Consider the following 20,203-nt stretch of genomic DNA (forward strand, 5'->3'; position numbering starts at 1 on the left):
ACTCCTCTTACATGGCTCAGAACACTAGCTTAGGAATAGCCTTTCAGTACAGTAACGGGAGCGGGGATACCAAGGTTTGCCCAGCTGCAGAAATAACTTACAGAGCATGCTGATTCCTCCTACTGTTCCTGTCAAAGAGGAATGTGTCTTCTTTCTGCTCTTCCAAGTTGAAAGGCAGACTGGTTTTTTATTTAATTCATTTTGAGAAAAAAGCAGCCAAAAAAATGTTGCTGTCATCAAGTGTGCTGCTATTTTAGAAGGCCTTCTGAAGAAGCATTCCGCTAACAAGCGTCTAGAAGCGGCTGGTGAGGGAAGAACATGACTGGTTCACTGTCTGATATGAACATTAACTTAAATTTAACATATGCATGTGGCACCTGTGCTCTTAGTTCTGAAGACAAATCTGTTGAGGTGTGTTCAGCCCTTTTGCAGCACTCTCTAGTTTGAGACCTAACAAGACTGAACTAATTGCTTGAATTGCTTTTCAGTCCTGACTGAGCATGGTGTTTAAATAGTATCAGTTTGGCTTTCAGCATGGTCTCTTCACAACAAACTGTCTTTATCAAGCTCTCAAAAGTAGTTGATATTCCCCTTTCATCCGGGTCCTGTCTTGCTTTCAGTTTTCTGGTAGCAAAAGCAGATGGCCTAAATGCCCACTCTGTGTGGTGCATGTTGAGTAATAGTGTAACTTGCTAATGCGCACTTGTACAGTGGCCAATTTTTAGCTAAAAATCCTTATAATCTTGTCCCATAGTACACCTAACATTAGGAAACCTTGAGTACATAAACTAACTTTTTTTTTTCCTTATGCTTTTCCAGGCCAGCAGTTGATGTTAACAGCAGGCCCCAGTGCAGTACCTCCCCAGACAAACTTTCCGTATGGATATACAGCACCAGGATTCACCCAGCCACCTGTTTATGGTTTCAATATGTAACTAGCTCTCTGACAGACCTTCACTGTCTCTTCTTTTTCTTCCCTTCCCTCTTTAACTTATCCAAGAAAAGTGTACAATGGTCTTAAAGGCACAGATGACCTTCTGTTGTCTTAATGTGCTAGCTGCCCTGCTCAGTGAGGAGACAACAACAGGATGCCTGTTACTGTTATTTATTGATTATTGTCCAATTACATTTCAACCTCTGAAAGGCAGCTTTTGTTAGTGACATTGTGAGACTTGTCTGGAGTTCAGGTACTGTTTCACTAACTCATATAGCAATAACTGCTTGAGGCCAGGGAGAAGAGAGCATATTTTTCTTTCTTTTGCAAAGCCCATTAAAGATAGCTGGGAAATTGCCTGGTACTAAGTTGTTAAAAAGCTTTAGATGAAGCTGCTGAAGTAGTAGGGTTGTTAACAATTTGGTGTAGCATCTCCTTCATCTGACTATCCCATTTTGTTTGCAGTCTTATGTGCAAAAGAAAATGGGCTTTCTAATATTTGTGCTCTGAATGTTTAGAGGAATAATGGGAAAGTCCTTTTCTGACAACAATGCCATTGGGGTTCAGTGCTGTTCGAGTCTGTTCTGTATTTTCTGGAGTAGATCTGAAACATAAAGGAAATAAATCTTGTTATAGCAGAGAGCAAATATTTCCCAGATCCTTTTTGTTTAACAAGAGGAGACCATGTTACTTGTTGACATTTAATGGTACTAAAGGAAACTTCATCTATGCGTGGCAAGTGAATGTGACAGTGTGTGCAGCCTGCTGGAGTTGTAGAGGTGTAAGAGTGCAGCATCAGAACTGGAAAGGAAGGGGGGGGGATATTTCTAAAATAGTGAGGCAGTAGAGAGGGACATGATCCTGTCTTTTTATTTGTACCTTTAATTGGTTCTGGCATCGGCTTCCTGACACCGTCTTCTGACCTTGTCTGATGGGCAGTCAGTTCCATCTGAATCAACAGGATGCAGTGATTCACTTTGCTGTGCTGCAGTAGCATCAGTGGTGTCTACCACCTGCCTCTTTCTTGAGAATGCCAGTGGGGTTGTATTACTACTTTGTGCCACTCTTCAAATACCTTTATCATTAAAATTGTATGTGCTTCAGATAACAATGTATGATTTATGGTTATGAATCTTGTGCTAATCTTAATTATTATAAAAGTCCAACTATAAATGTAAATCTGCAGTATCTGTTGTGTGGTTCTAGTCTTCACATCTTGGGGGTGGGATCTGGTTATTAGTAATAATCTGCCACATCCAGGTATCTTAATCCAACAACTAAGGATGCCAGGCAGGAAAAAGGGAAATTTGTACCAAAGCAGGTAACACAGAGGGCTTAGCATGTGACTTAAAAGGGACTAGTGGTCTCTTCACTGGACACATCAGCATACTTCATCATGTGCAGAGGTGATGCTGCAGGAGATAGTCATGTGCTTATGTAACTTAATTCATTGGACTGGAAAATCATAAGCTCAGTCTTGTGCTGGGGGGAGACTACTGTTAGTCTTTTATGTGTTCTCCACTGAAACACATTAACATAGCAGTCATAGTGGGGAGCTACACCTTTCATACTGTATTCTATGTGAATTGGGCAAAACGTCTTTAAATGCCAACTAGTGGATAATTAATCATAAAATCATAGAATGGTTTGGTTGGAAGGGGCCTTTAAGATCATCTATTTCCAACCTCCCTGCTATAGGCAGGGGCACCTCCCACTAGACCAGGTTGCTCAAAGCCCCATCTAGCCTGCAAAGTTTTAAAATCAGAAACAGTAGACTATGTTTTGTCACAGTTCTAACTATTACATTGTCTCCCTTGCTTGCTGTACTGTGTGATAGCAAGTAAAGGGATGTGGTCTCTATCTTTCTAATGAAGACCTGAGTGCTGCAAGTGCTGATGTAATGCTTTGGTTTTGTGCTGATCAGCACTCAATGGCTAAGCTTGAAGTAATGAGCAGCTAATGATTTCAAGCAAATCTGCACTCCATCCAGGCTTAGACCTAGCAGGAGCTAGCTGGATAGCGCACTGTTTTCCAGACAAACAGTGCTTATACTCTGTAGTTAGTTTCTTGTGGGTCAACAGGAATTTGGGTGAGGTAGCTGGAACTGAAGACAAATATAGAGTTAATGACTGTGGAAGTTTCCTTCTCCTCAAACTGAAAATTTAGTACAATTTTACAGTAACAATTACAAGCTCAAGTTGGAATACAGTAAACTGGTAGATTAAATACTAGAACAGCTCATGACTTGTAGAGAATTGAGCTAGCCTCAGAATATTTAATTGCTTTAGTCTCTAGAAATTTAATTATGGGAATGACTGAGTTCTCAAAAAGGGCAAGGCTGTCAGCTCTCTCTTGGTGTATACAACAGCTTTTATAAATTCTCTAATCGTGTGGCTGTAGCTAAAATGTGAAACAAATTCTTGCCCACCATTTTGTGGGATAAGTGGAAGAATTAATCCAGTTTATGAAGTTGTAGTGGTCATCCAAGTTTTTCAAAAAACTCATGATTTATACCAAATCTCCTTTAAAAATTGAATTTCTCACCAATTCCACTGGCTTTGCTGAGATTAAGTGAGTACTGTCATGCAGAATTGACTGTGCAGAACTTGCTGCAGTGTGCAGTATGTGGAGACTTCTGGGCTTGTGATACTGCTAAATAATAACTTGCTTAAGAACCTATGTAGTGTGTTTCAAGCACAAGTTAAGTTTGTTTGTTTGTTTTCTTGTAAGAAAGCGAGCTTTTGTGATTTCTCAGACATGGGGATTTTCCCAGGATGAACTTTGGGCAGCTATGGGTCAGATGACAAACAATTCACAAGCATTGCACTGCAGCCACTTTAATGTCATGTGAGCTAGGTGGAAACAGACCGCTCATCTAATAACTGTAAAGACTTGTGCTTATCTTGGCATAAAATTCCAACCTGTATTCAGTTGCTCATTCTGAGCTGGCATTTACAGCTATCCTTTGTTCCCTCACATTTTCAAGTGTTCCTGGATTCTTTTGGTATAAACACCAAGTAAAAGGAAAGGGAAAGAAGGATGTCAAAGAGCTACTCTAGGAAGAATTCTTTAGTAGCTGCTGCTGGCTATTCTGTTGAGCCAAATAAGCCAGCCCTGGAAACTGAGGAGGAATACATCATTGGGGTAAGTTCTATTTCTTATTGTCTAAATTAGGTTGTGGTCTTTTACTAAACTTTCATTTCCCACCCCTCTTTTTAGGGAACTATGCAATTAGATGTTAGAGTAGCAGAAGAAAATGTTCTTAAGTTGTTTCACTGCATTAAAAAAAATCTAGTTAGATAAAGGCTTTAAATGAGTACTTACTATGGAGGAGATACAGGAAAGATGGTAGTGGCTGTAAGGTGTGTAACTGAACTTTGATTTAATAGTTTTTAATGTTTGGGTTTTTTTAGGCGATTGCTGTGCTGGAAGCTGGCACTTAGCCTGACGTGGGTCCTCTAGTGAGGTTGCTTGAAATGAGAAACAACTCACAAAACTGGGAGCTGCTATTTGCAGAATCGCAGGGGTTGGAAGGGATCTCAAGAGTTTGTCAAGTCACAATACCTTCTGCTAAAGCACATAGCATACAGTTTTCTACAGATCCTTCAACTATAAAACTGACAAGAAAAATCAACTTTTGAATTTGAACATGTGATACACTTAAGCAAAGCTGGTTTTTATGCTTCTGCGTGGTTAAAGTTTCTGCTTGTGTTTGTGATGTTTTAATTGGCCAGCTGAAACTTAGCCGTTGGAAAACTGTTAGTGTGATTAAAACAGCATTGCCAGCGGATCTAATTTGCAGTGAGAAAAAAATTGAGGCGAACCTTTGAACAAGTAGCACTGTACGTAACAGCTTTCCATAACAAACAGTTTGGAAAGTGTGCATAAACCTTCGTGATAGAGCATATTTCTTTTCTGTAGAACTGCTTTCCATATTTCTTCATCCTTTATGTTCTATATGGTTTTGCTTGTCACTGTTCCCAGTCTGAATATATTTCTTCTTTTCTTTTACAGTGTACGGCAAGAGTGCTTCAGTCTCATTTGTTCCCACAAAGTCAAATTGGGTCATCTTGAATGTGTGATAAAATGTTATGGAAGGTAAAGCTGAAAAATGCTTTAACAATGCAAGAGTTGCTTTGTAACATCAGTGTGCAATTAGGTTGTGGTTTGCAGAGTGAGTTAATTCCACATAGCAAGTGTGAGCTTCCATAGCAACCTGCAGGTGGACCAGTTTAATGGAATTGAATTTTTTTATTGTTTTACATTTTATACTTCAATAACTATTAAGATTTCCAAGAGTTTTTTTGCTAGTATAGCTTTCTTGTTTTTCTATACTACATATTTTCTGTGGGCATATTTCCAAAGGTAAGGATGGATCCTAATTCATGTCTTAATATTAAAATGCTGTAAAATTGTTAGCACGCATATGGTTCAGTCTAGGTCTTTCAGTCGGGAGTCTTTTAGAACTTTCAGGAAGGTAACAACAACCATCAGCTTTCTTTCAAGCTAAAATAGAGAATGTTGTCAGCTTTTAAGTGTATTAAGTTCACATGAATTTGAAATGCAGTCAGCAGAAGGTAAATCTTAAATTCTGACACATAGCAGGAAGACATTTATTTATTCAGTTTATGTGTTCTCCTGCATGGTGTGGTGAGTCAAGGAGAGGAGAGGTGGTAGTGGTGTTTTTTCCCTGTCTGCTGTGGTTTTAATGAAGTCAAGGATTTCTAATGGGCTCTTGAGTGTTAGTCTTGGTAATTGCATGTGTTTTCAATTGGGAATTGTGCAAGGTGTTTTGGAAGAGTATCATCTCTCATAGTCACAGAGGTTCCTGCTGCACACACCTGAAAGCTGGTGAACTATTGACTCAGAAACGTTCAATATGATTGATTCTCATTGAAGTCTATCATGCGTAAGATCTTATATGCTGAAGAAAATTGTTTGCTCTCTGAGAAAATCTGAGAAGAAATAACATTAGTAAATGTAACATAAAACTCCAAGTGATATGGATTAATAATGTATGAGAAAATTTATAGTGGCTTGAGTTGTAACAGTTCTGATGATAGCGCTGTTTATTCAGCAAGGTGACATTTTCTGCTTCGAGGATATATGATAGAAAACTATTGGTCATTTCTGGTCTTTGAAACCATGGTGTGCTGTTGGGCGCTTGCAAATTATGCCAGTAATAAACAATTTGAGAGAGAGTCAGTGTGGTCAAGGAAGGGATAAGTTGGAGCTGATCAAGTGTAGTCTTTGTTTATGGGCTTTCTACAATCCAGAATATTCTTTCTGCAATCAAAAACTATGAATGTTGCTTTCATCTTCAGTAGTTCTCTCCTCATTTCGGATTGTTGGGATCTGAGGAAGGAACGCTACAAGGTGTAGAGGCTGTAATAGCACCTGGCTATCTGTTTAACAATTCTCCTCTCTGCTTCTATGTCAGCAGAAGCAAGTGCCAGCCAATAGCAGAGGAAATGGGGTCTGATTACCACGTGTTTTTTTTCCATGAAAATGCCTGGATCAAGAACTGTAAAATAAAGACCTAGTATCCTGTCTGTAGTTCCTCTGAGATGCTTTTGACTATATGAGTTAGATCAAGACTTCACTTACATGAAAGTCGTAGGGGTTTAGAGCACACCTCTTGCTGCTTCTAGTATTTCAGAGGTTGCTTATCTTCCTTAAAAACACTATCTTCCTTCAGGCTTGCTGCTAACAGTTGTCACTGGCAGCTTCCTGCAAGTCAGATTGAAGTGGCTTGCAATCTGTATATGATTAAATATTAATAATCCTTTCTCTGTTTAGCTAAGTAAGCACCTTTGTGAATCTCATGAGAATTAAGCATGTGGTGAAGTATTTCCTCGAATAGGATGGGACTGTGCACCAGCCTTGTTGATTTGATGGTTTGGGAATCTGTGAGGCAGGTGTCTGTTGTGAAGATAATTGTGGCATCACAACAGTAGGTGTGTGTGTAGACACAAGCATGCACAAATGTTGTGATAACGTGACAGAAAGCTAGTGAGGAAGTACAAAAATTGATAAATCTGAATGTATATCTGTTTGTTTTCCATCTGTGAAAGGTTTTGTCTTATTTTTGCCATACCACCACTACCAGCCAGAGGACTGAGCAGTTGCTATGCGTCTGAAAACTCGCAATCCCCATCCCAGCCCTTAATGTGTATTTCATGTGCTGATCTTTCCCTGTGCTGGATTTGAGATAGGGGTGGCTGTATCAGTATATCTGAGTTGAAGTCAGCATGGATGTAAACATGAGCCTCATGGTGGTGTACAGCCCCCAGCTCTGTGCTTGTGTAGGGAGTCAGCGCTTATGGGCTGGACTGTGGGGCACTCCTACTGTTGGAGTGCAAAGGTCTCTCTGATGGCAGTTTTGAAACTTAGTAGCACACTTGGCAATGGAAACCACAGTCGGGTGTATTGGAGTTTGGAGCCAAGAGCCTTCCTGTAAACCAAAGGAGCCTAGGTGTAATTCTTCATGTTGAAAGAGGTCTTTCTAGCTACCACACATGGTGGCTTCCTCTGGGAGAACTGATCAGTGTGCTGGGTGGGTGTGTGCAACAGGAGCAGGCATCTCATGCACAGGCTGTTTGGCTGCTTCCTCTGTGAGTGTGGGCTGTGCTGAAGATGTATACAAGAGAGGTCTGCCCACTGCAGTCCCACAAACCAGGCAGGCTAAGGTTGTATTGTGGCCATCAACATGAGACCACTTTAGTGGATGTGCCCCAACTGTTCTGAAACCACGTGTGGCTCTGGCTGTGTCTGGGAGTGTTCTGCAGTTCAAGGACATGTTCCTGTGCTTTTACTTCTGGCAGAAGAAAGGCACTTCAGCTTCCTGAATGGCATTCCTGCAGGTGGTCTGTCCACGGAGCTGCTGCTCTAACACTCTCACTGGGAGTTAGTTTTCAGTGACTTGACTTGGCTACCTGTGCGTGGAGCCTTGCTGAGGCAGAAATCGCTTCTCAAAATGAACATAATGCAAGTCTCAACAGGAATGTTCTCTGTGCATGGCCTGGGGCAATTTCTTGCACAGCATTCCCTGATGCAGCCTGCCTCATCTCCCTGCAGCACTCCCTGCTTTCCCAGGTGGAAGAGAAGACAGCACTTCTGTAAACCCAGCTTTCACCTCTACATTCTGAAGGGCTGTGGGCCCAGTACTGTGCATTGGAGCACAAGCATGCATGGTGCAGTGTGTGCAGGTGCATTTGGAGTGGCAGATAATGGGTTCCCAGTGAAGCAACGCAATGTGACCTGAAAGAATCCCACAAGCCTGTGTTCTCCCAGGACCCTTTTTAGCTTGAGAATGTCTAGATTTCTCTTCAAAGCTGTACGGTAGGCATTTGTGTGTCATCACTGCTTTGGGCCTTCTTTTCTTTGCCATTAAATTGTTTGAGGTGAATTAGCGCTGGAGGAGCAAAACTACTTTAAAGTACTCTTTGGCCTACGAAGGCCAAATTTGCCTTCATCCAGACAGAGTGCACTGCTGGGGAAACCTCACTGACTGGGGCATTCTATAGCTTGGCATGGTTGCAAGGAGTTGCAGGGGGAGCTTTAGGAAGACAGCAGTCTGTTGCTTTGCTTCTGCACAGCAAAGGCAGCGCCAGCACAGTGACTCAGTGCTGCCTGGCAGGATGACGTCTACCATCCGGCGGGCGCTTCTTCCACAGTTTTAAGAGCAGGGTGAGATAGCCACACCGCTGCCACGACTGCCCCTAAGCTGCTTGCCGTCTCCTGAAGCGGAACACCCAACCCCTGCCCCAGTCCCACCCTACAGCGCCGCGTGAGGATGTGACGCCACCGGGGCCGCCCCTCAGTGGGCGCGGCTCCGCCGTTCGGCCCTGAAATACGGCGGTGGCCGCGGGCGGCATAGCAGCCGCGGAGTTCCGTGGCCATGCTCGCTCCCGTTCAGCCCCGCAGCCTTGCTGCAGCCGCACCCGCCGGCAAGGCCAAGCTGACGCACCCCGGCAAGGCCATCCTGGCGGGTAAGCGCCCGCAGGGCGGAGTGCAAAGCTGAGGGCGTGCCGGTCGTCAGCGTGGGAGTGGGGAGCGGCCGCGGGGCAGCCCCGGGAGCTGGGCTTGGGGGTGCGGAGGCGCGTCGGGTAATGGTGCTCGACAGCCGCGCGCTGACAGCGCCTCCGGGTCCCCGCTTTGGGACGCGCCTTTGTGCCCGCGTCTGTGGGATCGCAGCGGGCGCCGGGCAGGCACCGCGCTTTTTTCTGCCTGTGCGGAGCGGAGCCCGGGGCGGAGGGTCGTTCATCTCCTTTGTGGTTGCTCGTTCGCTCCCCACTCGCAGGACGGTTTCCAGAGCAGAGCTCCGCGCTCGCCTTTGAAACGTAGTCCCGCCGACCTGACCTGACCGGCACGTCCCGAGTTGCTGCGTTCCAGCCAACGTTCCCTCCTCCGGCCGAGGCTTTGTTCATCCGCCCACTCCCCGTCTTCAGCCCTGGGAGCGGCCCGGTACCGAGGGAAAGCACTGTGACTCCGGGACTGAGCCTGGGCCTGGAGTAGCCGTCGTGGGGCCGTGTTGGGTGGTGGAGGAACGGCCGCGTTGGGATGCAAGTGTGCTCCTTGCCCGCAGCAAATCAGTGTAATTGGTGAATGGGCATACATCCAGCAGCCTCTGTGGCACCTAATTATGTTACAAAACTCAGAAATGGGCAAGAGCCGCAGTTAACTCCCTGTGCCCTGTTTGCGACTCCTACTGCCTATTCCTGGGGCCTGCAGTGAGGCTGTAGGCTCTGTGCTGACCAAAAGGCGTTTGCTGTTTTGTCAGAGACCTCTGTGCTGTGGTCACAGCTTTGCTGTCTGGGGAGTTGAAGGGGGTGGAAGGCTATGGGGCTGTGGTCCTTGAGCATTAGGTACCTTACTGCTATCCTGAGCCATGTGTACTTTCTGCCAGAGCCAGCACTGTGCCACTGCCATGCAGCCCCTTGAGCTTGGCAGCATGGGCCTGGTGTCCTTGGAGGATGCCAGCAGGGCTCTTCCTGCCAAGAGTTCTCACTGTCACCAAAGGCAAACAAGATGTTAAAAATTTATTTGTAAAGCAGCTCTTGTTTGTCCGTGGGGCTGCTGGGTGCTAGGGCAACAGTTGCCTTGCCTGACACCAAGCTGCTGAGAGTACCATTGCCAGGGGATCGAGGGCAGCCCTGTACATCACTACAGGACAGTGCTGTGGCTTGTTTAAACTTGGTTAAAGGCTGAGATGGACATTATCTGGTTGTCTGGCTGCAGAGCTGTCTCTTCTAGGCTGCCCTGGTGTTCTTTGTTCTTGGTTTTCTGGCACTGCACGGCTTGAGGCTGGCTCTCTTGAGCTCCATGGAACAGGTGAATGCCTTGCTTGGGAGGCCTTTGATTATGGTGGAAGGCTTTGCTTGCCTAGAGCTAAGTGCAGCTCAGTTTTTAGCTGGTTTGAAGCCTGGAGTCTGCCCCTTTTCACAGAAGAGCTGTTGCTGCTCTACTCTGCTTGCCACAGCACCTTGGTGCTCTCCATTCTGTTCTGTTCCTGGATGCTGTCTACACGGTGCTTGGCTTTGGAATAGCCAGAGGCAGCTGCTGTTGCGGGGCTTGCTATGAGCGGTGAGTGCTGTTGGAAGCAGTAGGTGCATAGGGAGAGAGGGCAGGAGGTAGAGAGAGGGCTGTGGGTTAAGGCAGGGAGCCTCTTGGTCAGGAGAGGAGCAAAGCAGCAGCAAAAGCTTCTGTTTTGTCTTTTTTTGTAATCTCCTGATGTATTTTTCATAGGAAATGCTACACCTGTGGAAGAGAACAGTCAAGGGCTGGTTGTGAGAGCTACTGCTCACTCCTTGCAGAACCAGGCTCTTTCCCCTGTGTTCTAAGCCCAGAGCATTGCCTCTCCTAGTAAGGAGTGAGTGGTGTTTCTGGATGCTGTCTGCTGTTCACCGCACTGCAAAACTGCCCTGCGATGCTCAGATTTGAACCCAAGCATTGGCAATGGGTATTCAGTATTCACCTGTTTGCTGCTCCACAGGGCACCATCTTCTTAAGGTTGACGTCAGAGATCAGAAGGAACCATCCATCTTCTCGCAGCCATCAGCAGCATGCTGACAGTTCTGAGATCTTGCTGTGCCTCCCATTGCTGAGGGCTGTGTGCATAGCATGCTGATGCAAGGGTCTCCCTCACACCCACTGGGAAGTGGTGACTCTGCTCATACGCTGCGTTCTTAAGGCTGACTCCATCTGCAGTTGTCTTTTGCTGTCTCTGTGCTCTGGTGTCCTGTGCTGATGGCTGAGGAGTGTCGACTGTCCCCAGGGCCTTGAGCCTAGCAGTGCTGTGCCATTCACACTCGGTTTTCATGACACCAGCTTGGAGCTGCGACCTTGGTGTGTGCAGGATGCCTGAATTTGCACCAGGGTGAGATTGGGTGTTGCTGGGGCTGTAAGCAGGGGACAGTGGATCGTGCCATTGCATCTGTAGTCAGGGAATTTAAAATGCACTATAAAACACTTTATTATAATATTAGCCCATTAAGAAGCTAATGCAAAGATAAGATGAACTAGTGACTTGTGTCAGTTCAGGGATGGTCTGGGCTCTCTGTCCCTAGGGCTGGCCGCAGGGCAAACAGCCCTCTGTGACGCAGGTGAACTTGGTGTTGGCACTGCTGTGTGCGCCTGTGGGGTGCAGGGCTCTTGCCAGGCATGGGGCTGCTGCTGCAGTGAAAGCATTTCCCAACTCACATGGTGAAATACAGCATTTCCAGCTGGCCTTGTCCCTAGCAGATGGGAGCTTTTCCAAGCCCCGTGCTGTGGGTGGATGTGTTCTAAGGGTCTGGCCTATTGCAGGATGCATTTCCCATTCAAGTAACACTGTGGGGGTGATCTTTGGGCGACCTGATTTCAAGGAAGGGGCCATGCTGTGAGCACAGCCCCCCTCTACACCATTGGACATCCCCATGTTGCCTTTCTCCAGGCGTAGTGCAACAGGGAAGATGAGGAGGTGTTGTTCTATGGGGCACATTGGTGGAGGAGGTGGCCAAGCACTGGGAGGGCTGCTAGATATTGCTGCCATCCTACCCACAGCCCTCTCCCTTGGAGCAAACTGGCACCATTGAGTGCCTGGTGCTGATGGGAACTCTGGGAGCCTGTTGCACAACAGGGAGCAGCCTGTGGAACCTGTTTCACCACCAAAGACACTGGAGGTTTCCTTCATCACCCCACTGTGCATGGGGGGTGGTACTGGTGTGGAGAGGCTGGATTTGGGGCACCTGGAGGGCTCTGTGGTTGCAGGAGTGGATGAGCCCTGGCTGTGATTTCTGATATTAGCACCCTGCTGCTTGACTTTGTTTTTTTTGTTTGTTTGTTTGTTCTCCAGTTGTAATAGCTATCTGGGCTCATACAAAAGTCCCCTTGCAAGGAAACAAGCCATGCACTGTGGGTTCATGGTCAGTGTGCAAGGCAGAGCTCAAGGCACAGACCTGCCTGAGCGGCTCCATTGGGGCCTCACTCCTTAACAGCAGTGCTAGACATGTACCAGGCCTACTTACTACTGCCTGGAGGCCTCTTGTCTGACCAAGAAAGGGTATTGGGAAAGCTGAAGGCAAGAAGAGCTCTTTGTATTGAAATTATGTGCTTTTGTGCCTACATGGGAAATCGCTGTTAGAATGGGGAAGCTGAGATTGCTCTCCAGGTGCCCACTTGTCATCAGAGCTGTGCAGACACCTGCTGTTTCTGCTGATGCTTGGGCAGGAGCACGGAACAGAGCAGCACAGTCTGCAGGGATGGCCAAGGGCCACTGCCGCCTCCTGTTCCCTAGCTCCCAGAAGGACACTGGCTGTTGCCTGTGGCTTTGCAGGGGTAGAGCTCACCTTCCCTAAAGGTGCAGCCCCATGGCTGTGTGGTTCTGCCCTCAGCTCTCATCCTGAGAAACGCGTGGTTGTATGTCTCTATGGCGCCTCGAGAAGCTGCTGGGGCTCTGCCCTTGTGATCCCTTTCCTCCTTCCTGCTGAGTCCTGGAGCTGTGACCCAGTGAAGCACAATTACAGTTATCCTGGGGAAGTAGTACTGAGTGGTTGTCAGGTGTCCATCGCTCCCTCTGCAGCAGCATTGCCTGTGGTGGCTGTGCTGCGGGCTCCGTGGGGCTGGGGGAGGGCACGAAACCCCAGCATAGGCCCTGGAGGACGTCCTCGTGCTTCCGCCATCTCATTGGCTCACGACTGAGGGCTTTGGCTCGGCAGCACGGCGTGGGCTTACTGCCCTTTCATCTCTTGCGCACTCACTGCTGGCTGTGCATGCTTACTCAGCACTCTTGCAAGCACCAAAGCTCCACTGGGTAAAGTCCGAGTAAACAGACTGCAAGGTCGCTGCACCCCTGTGAGAGCGGCATGTGAGAAGGAGCTGGAGCCGGGCTGGCCGCGGGAGATGGGGTGATCAGTTTGCATAGGATGCAGCTTCTGCTGGAATTGGGTGGCATGGGGAAGGGAAGCTGCAGCAGTGGGGCAGGATCCACGCTTTGCCTTGCTCTGCATTTGCAGGCTTGTGGCACAGCTCTGTGAAGGAAACAAGGTGTGGTGGGGCACCATGAGGGATGATGCCCCCCAAGATGCTGCTAGCCTACATCCTTGGAATTGTGCTCTGCATTGGCTCTTTCTCACCCTGGGAGCTAGCATGCACCCAGTGCTCTGTATCTCCTGGGGCTGGTGCTGCTGACAGCTGGGTGCTGCTGTGGCCTTGGCTGTGCATTGTGTTGGTGCTCTCCTAACCCTGCAGTCAGTGTGTGGCAACTCCTTTGTGTGCGGCAACCGGAGGGGGCTGATCGCAATTGTACTTCCATACCTGTGTGGTGCCTCTGTGAGTGGGTTCCTGTCATGTGTGGCTTGGCAGTGGGTTCAAGTGGCTATGCCAGGTTTGTAAATGGCTGCACTGGCTCCTCACCTCTTCATCTCCAAAGGGTGCAGCACGTTTGAGTAGGGGCACTGTATTGCTGACTGGGTTTGCTCTGCCTATTCCCTTCTACTTTGCCTGATGCCTTTGTGTTAACACTGGTCACAGGGCCATGCTGAGGAGGAGGATGGCACATCCTGGCCTGGTCCTGGTGCTGAGGTGTTGGGTAGAGCATTGAGAGACCACATCTCTGGGGTCTGTAGTACCCATGAGGTCTGGGCTCAGTGCAGCACTACTGCAGTTCCACTTCCACCTCCTTTCTTCTAGGTGGCCTTGCTGGAGGCATTGAAATCTGTATTACTTTCCCCACTGAGTATGTGAAGACGCAGCTGCAGCTGGATGAGAAGGCCAACCCGCCCCGCTACAAGGGCATTGGTGAGACCAAGGAGCTCCGGCGCATCCTGAGGGTGGGCCTAGGGGTGTCCCTTGGTGTGTGCTAGGTGACTGACACTGCTGTGCTTTTCCCCAGGGGACTGCGTGAAGCAGACTGTCCGTGACCATGGTGTCCGGGGGCTGTACCGAGGGCTCAGCTCCCTGGTGTATGGCTCCATCCCCAAGGCTGCTGTCAGGTGAGTGCAGCATGGAGGTCCCTGGACTGTACTCCCCTGGCAATGACTTTGGTCTTGACATCCCCAGCAGCCTTTGGTCCCTTGTTGGGTGTCTCAGGGCTGTCACCGTGGCCTCTCCACAGGTTTGGCATGTTTGAGTTCCTCAGCAACCAGATGAGGGATGAGCAGGGCCGGCTGGACAGCACACGGGGCCTCATCTGTGGACTGGGCGCTGGTGTGGCCGAAGCTGTGATGGTGGTGTGCCCCATGGAGACCATCAAGGTGGGAGGTGGAGAGGGGCCCTCTGTTTGAAGCAACTTCCCAAGAGAAGCCCCAGGCCGCATCACTATTTCGGCCCGACTCATTGTCTCCCCACAGGTGAAGTTCATCCATGACCAGTGCTCCCCCAAGCCAAAGTACCGTGGCTTCTTCCATGGTGTCAGGGAGATTGTTCGGGAGCAAGGTGAGTCATGGGAATAGTGACCAAGGGCTTGCGGCCTGCAGGAGCCCACTGAGGGGGCCAGGTCTGTGCATGGGGCTATGGACCCACTGGGGTAGGTTGGGGTGTACAGGGCTGGTGCTCTCCTCCAATGCCCTTCATTGCTTTAGGGCTGAAGGGGACCTACCAAGGCCTAACTGCAACTGTTCTCAAGCAAGGATCCAACCAGGCCATCCGTTTCTTCGTCATGACATCCCTCAAGAACTGGTACAAAGGTACCATGTCCCCATGTTCCTACAGTGCTGCCCTGGCTGTGCCGCCAGTCCCTGGGTTGAGTTCCCCCTCCTCAAGACTCCAGGTTTCCCAGGGCTTAGCCTCTCATGATGCAGTGAGGTGAAGGCCAGGGACAGGATGTCCCAGCTCCAGGCTGTCACCATCTCCAGACCTCTTCTCCTTTCCAGGAGATGATCCCAACAAGGTCATCAACCCCTTCATCACGGGTGTTTTTGGAGCCCTCGCGGGAGCTGCGAGCGTCTTTGGCAACACGCCCTTGGATGTGGTTAAGACCAGGATGCAGGTGCAGCACTGTGGCACAAAGATGCCATGTGTTCACTGTTCCACCATCAGCCCTAACCATTCCAGGGTACCCCAGCTCCAGTGCCCAATCCTTCTTTTCCCTTCCTGCAGGGACTGGAAGCACATAAGTACAAGAGCACCTGGGACTGCGCATACCAGATCATGAAATATGAGGGGCCCCTGGCGTGAGTGCTCCTGTGGACCTGGGGCTGGGTGGGAGGGTGTTATAGCATAACACTGGGGACAAGCAGATACAGAGTGAATGACAAGGAGAGGATTAGCATGGTCCCTGCACAAAGATGATGTATGAATTTGTATTAATCTTTTTTTGTAGCAGAAATACTCTGGCCAGCAGGACTAGGGAAGTGATTGTCCCCTGAATGTGCCACTGATGAGGCTGCACCTTGAGTGCTGTGTTCTTTTTTGGGCCCCTTGCTACATGAAAGACAGACTCTGAAACATGTTGGGTGACAGGGCGCAGAAGCTGGTGGTGATGAGTCGGGAGCAAAAGAGAACTTGGATGGTTCAGTCTGGAGAGGGAGGGGCTCAGGGGTGATCTTACTCGCCTCTTCAAATTATTGATCTCTTCAGCTACCTGAACGGAGGTTTTGTTGAGGTGGGAGTCAGTCTCTTCTCCCAGGTAACGGCAATAGATTGAGAGGAATGGCTCAAGTTCCACCAGGGAAGGTTTGGGTTGGATATTGGGAAAAAATGTATTGTCCAAAAGAGTTGTGAGGCATTGAAAGAGGCTGCCCAGGGAGGTGATGGAGTCACTGTTCCTGAAGATGTTCAGGAAACACAGATGTGGCATTGATGGATATGGTTCAGTGGGAATGGTGCTGATGGACTGACAGTTAAGGCTAGATGATTTTAGAGGTCTTTTCCAACCTTAATGATTTTATGATTCTAAGCAAGGGTGGGAGCAGTGAGGCTTGAGTGCATGTGGAAGGACTGGGACACCGCTGGTGCATCCCCATGATCTTGCCTGACCCCTCACCCCTCTTCATCCCTACAGGTTTTACAAGGGCACCATACCCCGCTTGGGCCGTGTCTGCCTCGACGTGGCCATTGTCTTTGTCATCTATGATGAGGTGGTCAAGTTCCTTAACAAGGTCTGGAAGACGGACTGAGTGGCTCTGCCAGTGGCGCCGGGCTGCAGCTGGAAATTGATGACCAAGTGCGGAGCTGCCATCAGCACGGCCAAGGGCTCAAGTCTATCATACGCGTCTGTGGACTGGGAGCACCACTCTGTGCCCCTGTACACCCTGTGTCCTTTAATTTATAGCAGCGAGCTAAGGAGAAGTTCTGTTCGCACTTGTGTGTGAAAACAGCCCAGGGAACAGGACACAGGCTGTTGCCAGCACCCCAGGCTGTCACCTCAGACAAGGCATCAATCCTGACATTCTACCCCAGCTACTACTCATCCTGGGGTGCTGTGCACAGCTGGTTCCTGACGTTACCCAGACCCTTAATTTTCCCTACCAAGGGGACAGCATTTGAGCAAACTGTGGGTGCCCCTGCTTGCAGTTTACAGTTGAGATGCGTGCGTAAGATGGGGTGTTGAGGCACAGCCCCTGTCTCAGACTTGGCCCCTTGGCGTGTCCCCTCAGTTGGGGCCAACCTCCAACATGAAGCCTTTCTTTCACATTCCCACCCTGCCCTCTTATTGCTCTCTGGGCAGCCCCTAGCTGCCCTGTAGCTTTTTCAGACCTAATACTAACACCTGCACTATTCCTGCCTTTGTGCCAAAACCTCCCTGGGGGGAGCAGATGTAGAGCTGGAGTTGCCCCTCACCCTCCTCATGTTGTAACCAGTACAGCATTAATACCAGTTCATGGGAGGACAAAGGAAGAAAAAGTGAGCCCAGGAGCAATTTTCCTCTGGTTTTCTTCTCTGAAGCCAGTGAGGGTTGGTTTTTTTTTTTTTGTTTGCTTGTTTTTTTAATTATTATTATTCTGTTTTACACTCACAATTTGAATAAAATCAGTCTGGCTTTAGTGGGCGCAGTGCATGGGGCATTGCTAGCCATGAGGGTTCGGAACTGCTGCCATTGATGTACTGCAGGTTGAGTTTGAGTTAGGGACTTGCTGTGGTTTTAAGGAAGTGCTGCAGTTGAGAACATAGTGTGGGTTGGGGATGCACTGTGGGTTGGGACACTGGTACAGCCAGCTGGGTGCCAGGTCATTGAAGCAGAAGGAAATGTACTTGTTTCCCATATCTGGGCAAGAGGATCTTCCACAAATCCACCTTCACCAGGGTGCTCCAGACACAGCAGCAATATCCTCCAGAGGAGCAGAACCCACATGGATGACTGGGGTTACCCACAGCCTCAGTCAAATCCTGCATCATCTGCAGTGAGAAAACTGCCACATAATACAATACAGAAGAAAACAGAGACCAACCTGAGAGCCGAGGTGCAGTGTAGGAGTGAGGGTTGGCACAGAGCATGGGTGCACACCACGGCCTGCAGCAAGGTTAGGGGCTACTGGGAAAGCAGAGGGGAAAAAAGATTCCTTCTGCACCTTTAATGGAGCTGCAGCCCCAGGTGCCCCAACTGCTTATGGGTCTCAGGTGGGATCTGCTGTGTGCTCATCAGCAGATAGAATCTGAGCATGATTTGCTTGCCCCCACCCTCCATCCATGCCTGGCTTAAGGAGATCACAGCAAGGTGCGTGGCCTAGCAATTGGAGACTTCCCAAGGACAACAGTGGCACTGCACCCTTTGTACATGCACCTCACTTGGCATAATGGGGTCCTCTTCTTTCTTAAAGACTCCAGGTACTATCTTAATGTTATCTCTCTAATAATAATGTTTAATCTGCTTGATTAGATTAGGTTAGACTCTTGATTTTTTTCAAAACACCTTTAATCACTTTGCAAATTCTCCATCATTATAAACGGAACCACCACATATATTTTCATCAGAAAGATAAGGGCAGAGGAAACATGAGTACAGCCCTGTGCTTTCTGCTGTAACTCAATTTCTTTATCATTACGTTTAAATTTGCGCGATAGTTAGATTCTGGTGTGTGAACATTTAAAAACAATGTAGTAAATGCTGGCACAAAAAAAAAACACCAAAAAACAAACAAAAAAAAAACCATTGCCACATCAATTAAATCATTTTCTACAGCTATCCATAAGCACTTAGCACAGTTTTTCCTACGTTTTGGGAAGTTCTTCCTTATGTTTTCTTGGTGTCTTTCATCCGACCTGCCCGCCACCTTGTAATTTTGTGTTCTTTCCATTGCCATCAAAAGCAAGAGAGAACGGAACCGAAAGGACGGCGGGACGAGACCGCGTCTAACCCGTGGGAGAAGTCCTTTCGGCGGTCTGTGCTGCCGCCTCGTGGCGAATGCTCGGAACTGCCACTGTTCGGACATACTTGCAAAACAGCGCATGCGCGAAGAAATGCGGAAGTGGCAAACATAAATATTGACCGCTCTAATCAGCGAATTCGCCCATCGTTATTGTTATTGGTCCTCCGGGAAATAGAGTGCATACGCCCCAAATCTTATAAACAGCACACACTCGAACGACGTATAGCGGTGCTCGGTGCTGCCGCTGAGTGGGGAAAGTTCGGTACTGCAGGCACTGCCCAGAAAAAAAAAAAAAGACAACGCATGCGCGTGGCAATGGCGATACAGCGCATGCGAAGTAACGCGGCGGTGCTCAGTACTGCCGCCGAGTGGGGAAAATTCGGTACTGGAGGCACTGCCCAGAAAAACAAAAAACTACAACGCATGCACGCGGCAACAGACATACAGCACCTGCGCCCAATTCTTTTAAAATACTCCATTGCTGCGATCCTTACAAGTGCCGGCGACCAACCCGTTTGTGGACTGTCTGCTGAACAGTACTTCCCGCCTCCCCGCTTAGGATTCCACTGTTTTCTTTCCCCGCTTAAGTGCTGATCGCGATAGCGACCCAGGAAACGGCCATTTTCGTTCGGTTCCACCCCTATGCACGGCACAGGATCCCGATTGGCTCGGCTACGCACGTGACCGCCAGGAGCTCGCCCGGGCCGGGCGCACGCGCAGTACCGCGGCGGTGCTCAGTGCTGCCGCTGAATACTCGGGAATACTCGGTACTGCAGGCATTGCCCAAGAAAAAAGAAAAAGACAGCGCATGCGCGCGGCAACGTCTAGGCAGCGCATGCGCAGTACCACGGCGGTGCTCACTGCTGCCGCCAAGTGGCTAAAATTCGGTACTGCAGGCACTGCCCAGAAAAAAAATAAAAGCGCATGCGCGCAGAAACGGCGGAATCCCCACCAGTACCCCAACAGAACCCCCACTGTAACTGCCTTATATCACCCCATTGTCACCCCCAAGAATGTCATGCTGAAGTTTTACCCAGCATCTCTCCTTGAAGTAACACTTAACAGTTTCCATGGTGTAAGTGTGCTATTACTTTTGGACCACTGAAACAAATTGTCAGCACAGAGAGAACAGGAACAAAACAGTGGTGGATGTGACAGGCAGTGCCAGCAGGGCGTCCCCTGCACCAAAGGGCACTGTTCCTCTCCCCCACTGCTGCTTCTCTCCAGCTGTGCTTCTCCCCAGGGTCTGCAGGGTTTGTTTCATTGCTGCACCGTTTCCTGCCCTGGCCACACAGATGCTGAGCCCAAGTGGAACTCCTGCTTGCACGAGTCTTGGTTTGATTCCCTGACACAGCTCCCAACAGTGTCACCCCAAACTGTCGCCCAAGTGTTACTCTCTGATTCCCCCCCTCAGTGGTTCGCCAACATCACTCCCAGCATGACCCCATCATCCACACCCCACATCACCCCAAATCAGTTCCCC

General features: G+C 48.7%; 2 protein-coding genes across 5 annotated transcripts in view; both read left to right on the forward strand.

Moving 5' to 3' along the window:
- Positions 1 to 3,607, forward strand: part of LOC136050431 (clathrin heavy chain 1-like) — a 36,039-nt gene extending 32,432 nt beyond the window's left edge. For 2 of the 4 annotated variants that reach the window (XM_065739339.1, XM_065739340.1), the window contains one exon: positions 820 to 3,607. In XM_065739339.1, coding sequence (XP_065595411.1) covers positions 820 to 935 — 116 coding nt within the window. In that variant the 3' untranslated portion in view covers positions 936 to 3,607. The remainder of the gene's footprint in view (positions 1 to 819) is intronic. The other 2 variants (XM_065739341.1, XM_065739342.1) reach the window with 1 other exon arrangement.
- A 5,137-nt stretch (positions 3,608 to 8,744) lies between these two features.
- SLC25A1 (solute carrier family 25 member 1) lies at positions 8,745 to 17,397 on the forward strand. The gene is made up of 9 exons (XM_065739344.1): positions 8,745 to 8,925; positions 14,105 to 14,212; positions 14,307 to 14,406; positions 14,529 to 14,667; positions 14,764 to 14,848; positions 14,995 to 15,099; positions 15,286 to 15,401; positions 15,512 to 15,585; positions 16,416 to 17,397. The coding sequence occupies exons 1-9, from the start codon at positions 8,835 to 8,837 to the stop codon at positions 16,528 to 16,530; spliced, it is 933 nt and encodes a 310-aa protein (XP_065595416.1). The 5' UTR covers positions 8,745 to 8,834; the 3' UTR covers positions 16,531 to 17,397.
- Positions 17,398 to 20,203: the final 2,806 nt, after the last annotated feature.

Source organism: Cyrtonyx montezumae, unplaced genomic scaffold (assembly GCF_038088225.1).
Source record: "Cyrtonyx montezumae isolate F1298 unplaced genomic scaffold, pur_monq_1.0 scaffold_23, whole genome shotgun sequence".
In the NCBI taxonomy this organism is placed as follows: domain Eukaryota; kingdom Metazoa; phylum Chordata; class Aves; order Galliformes; family Odontophoridae; genus Cyrtonyx; species Cyrtonyx montezumae.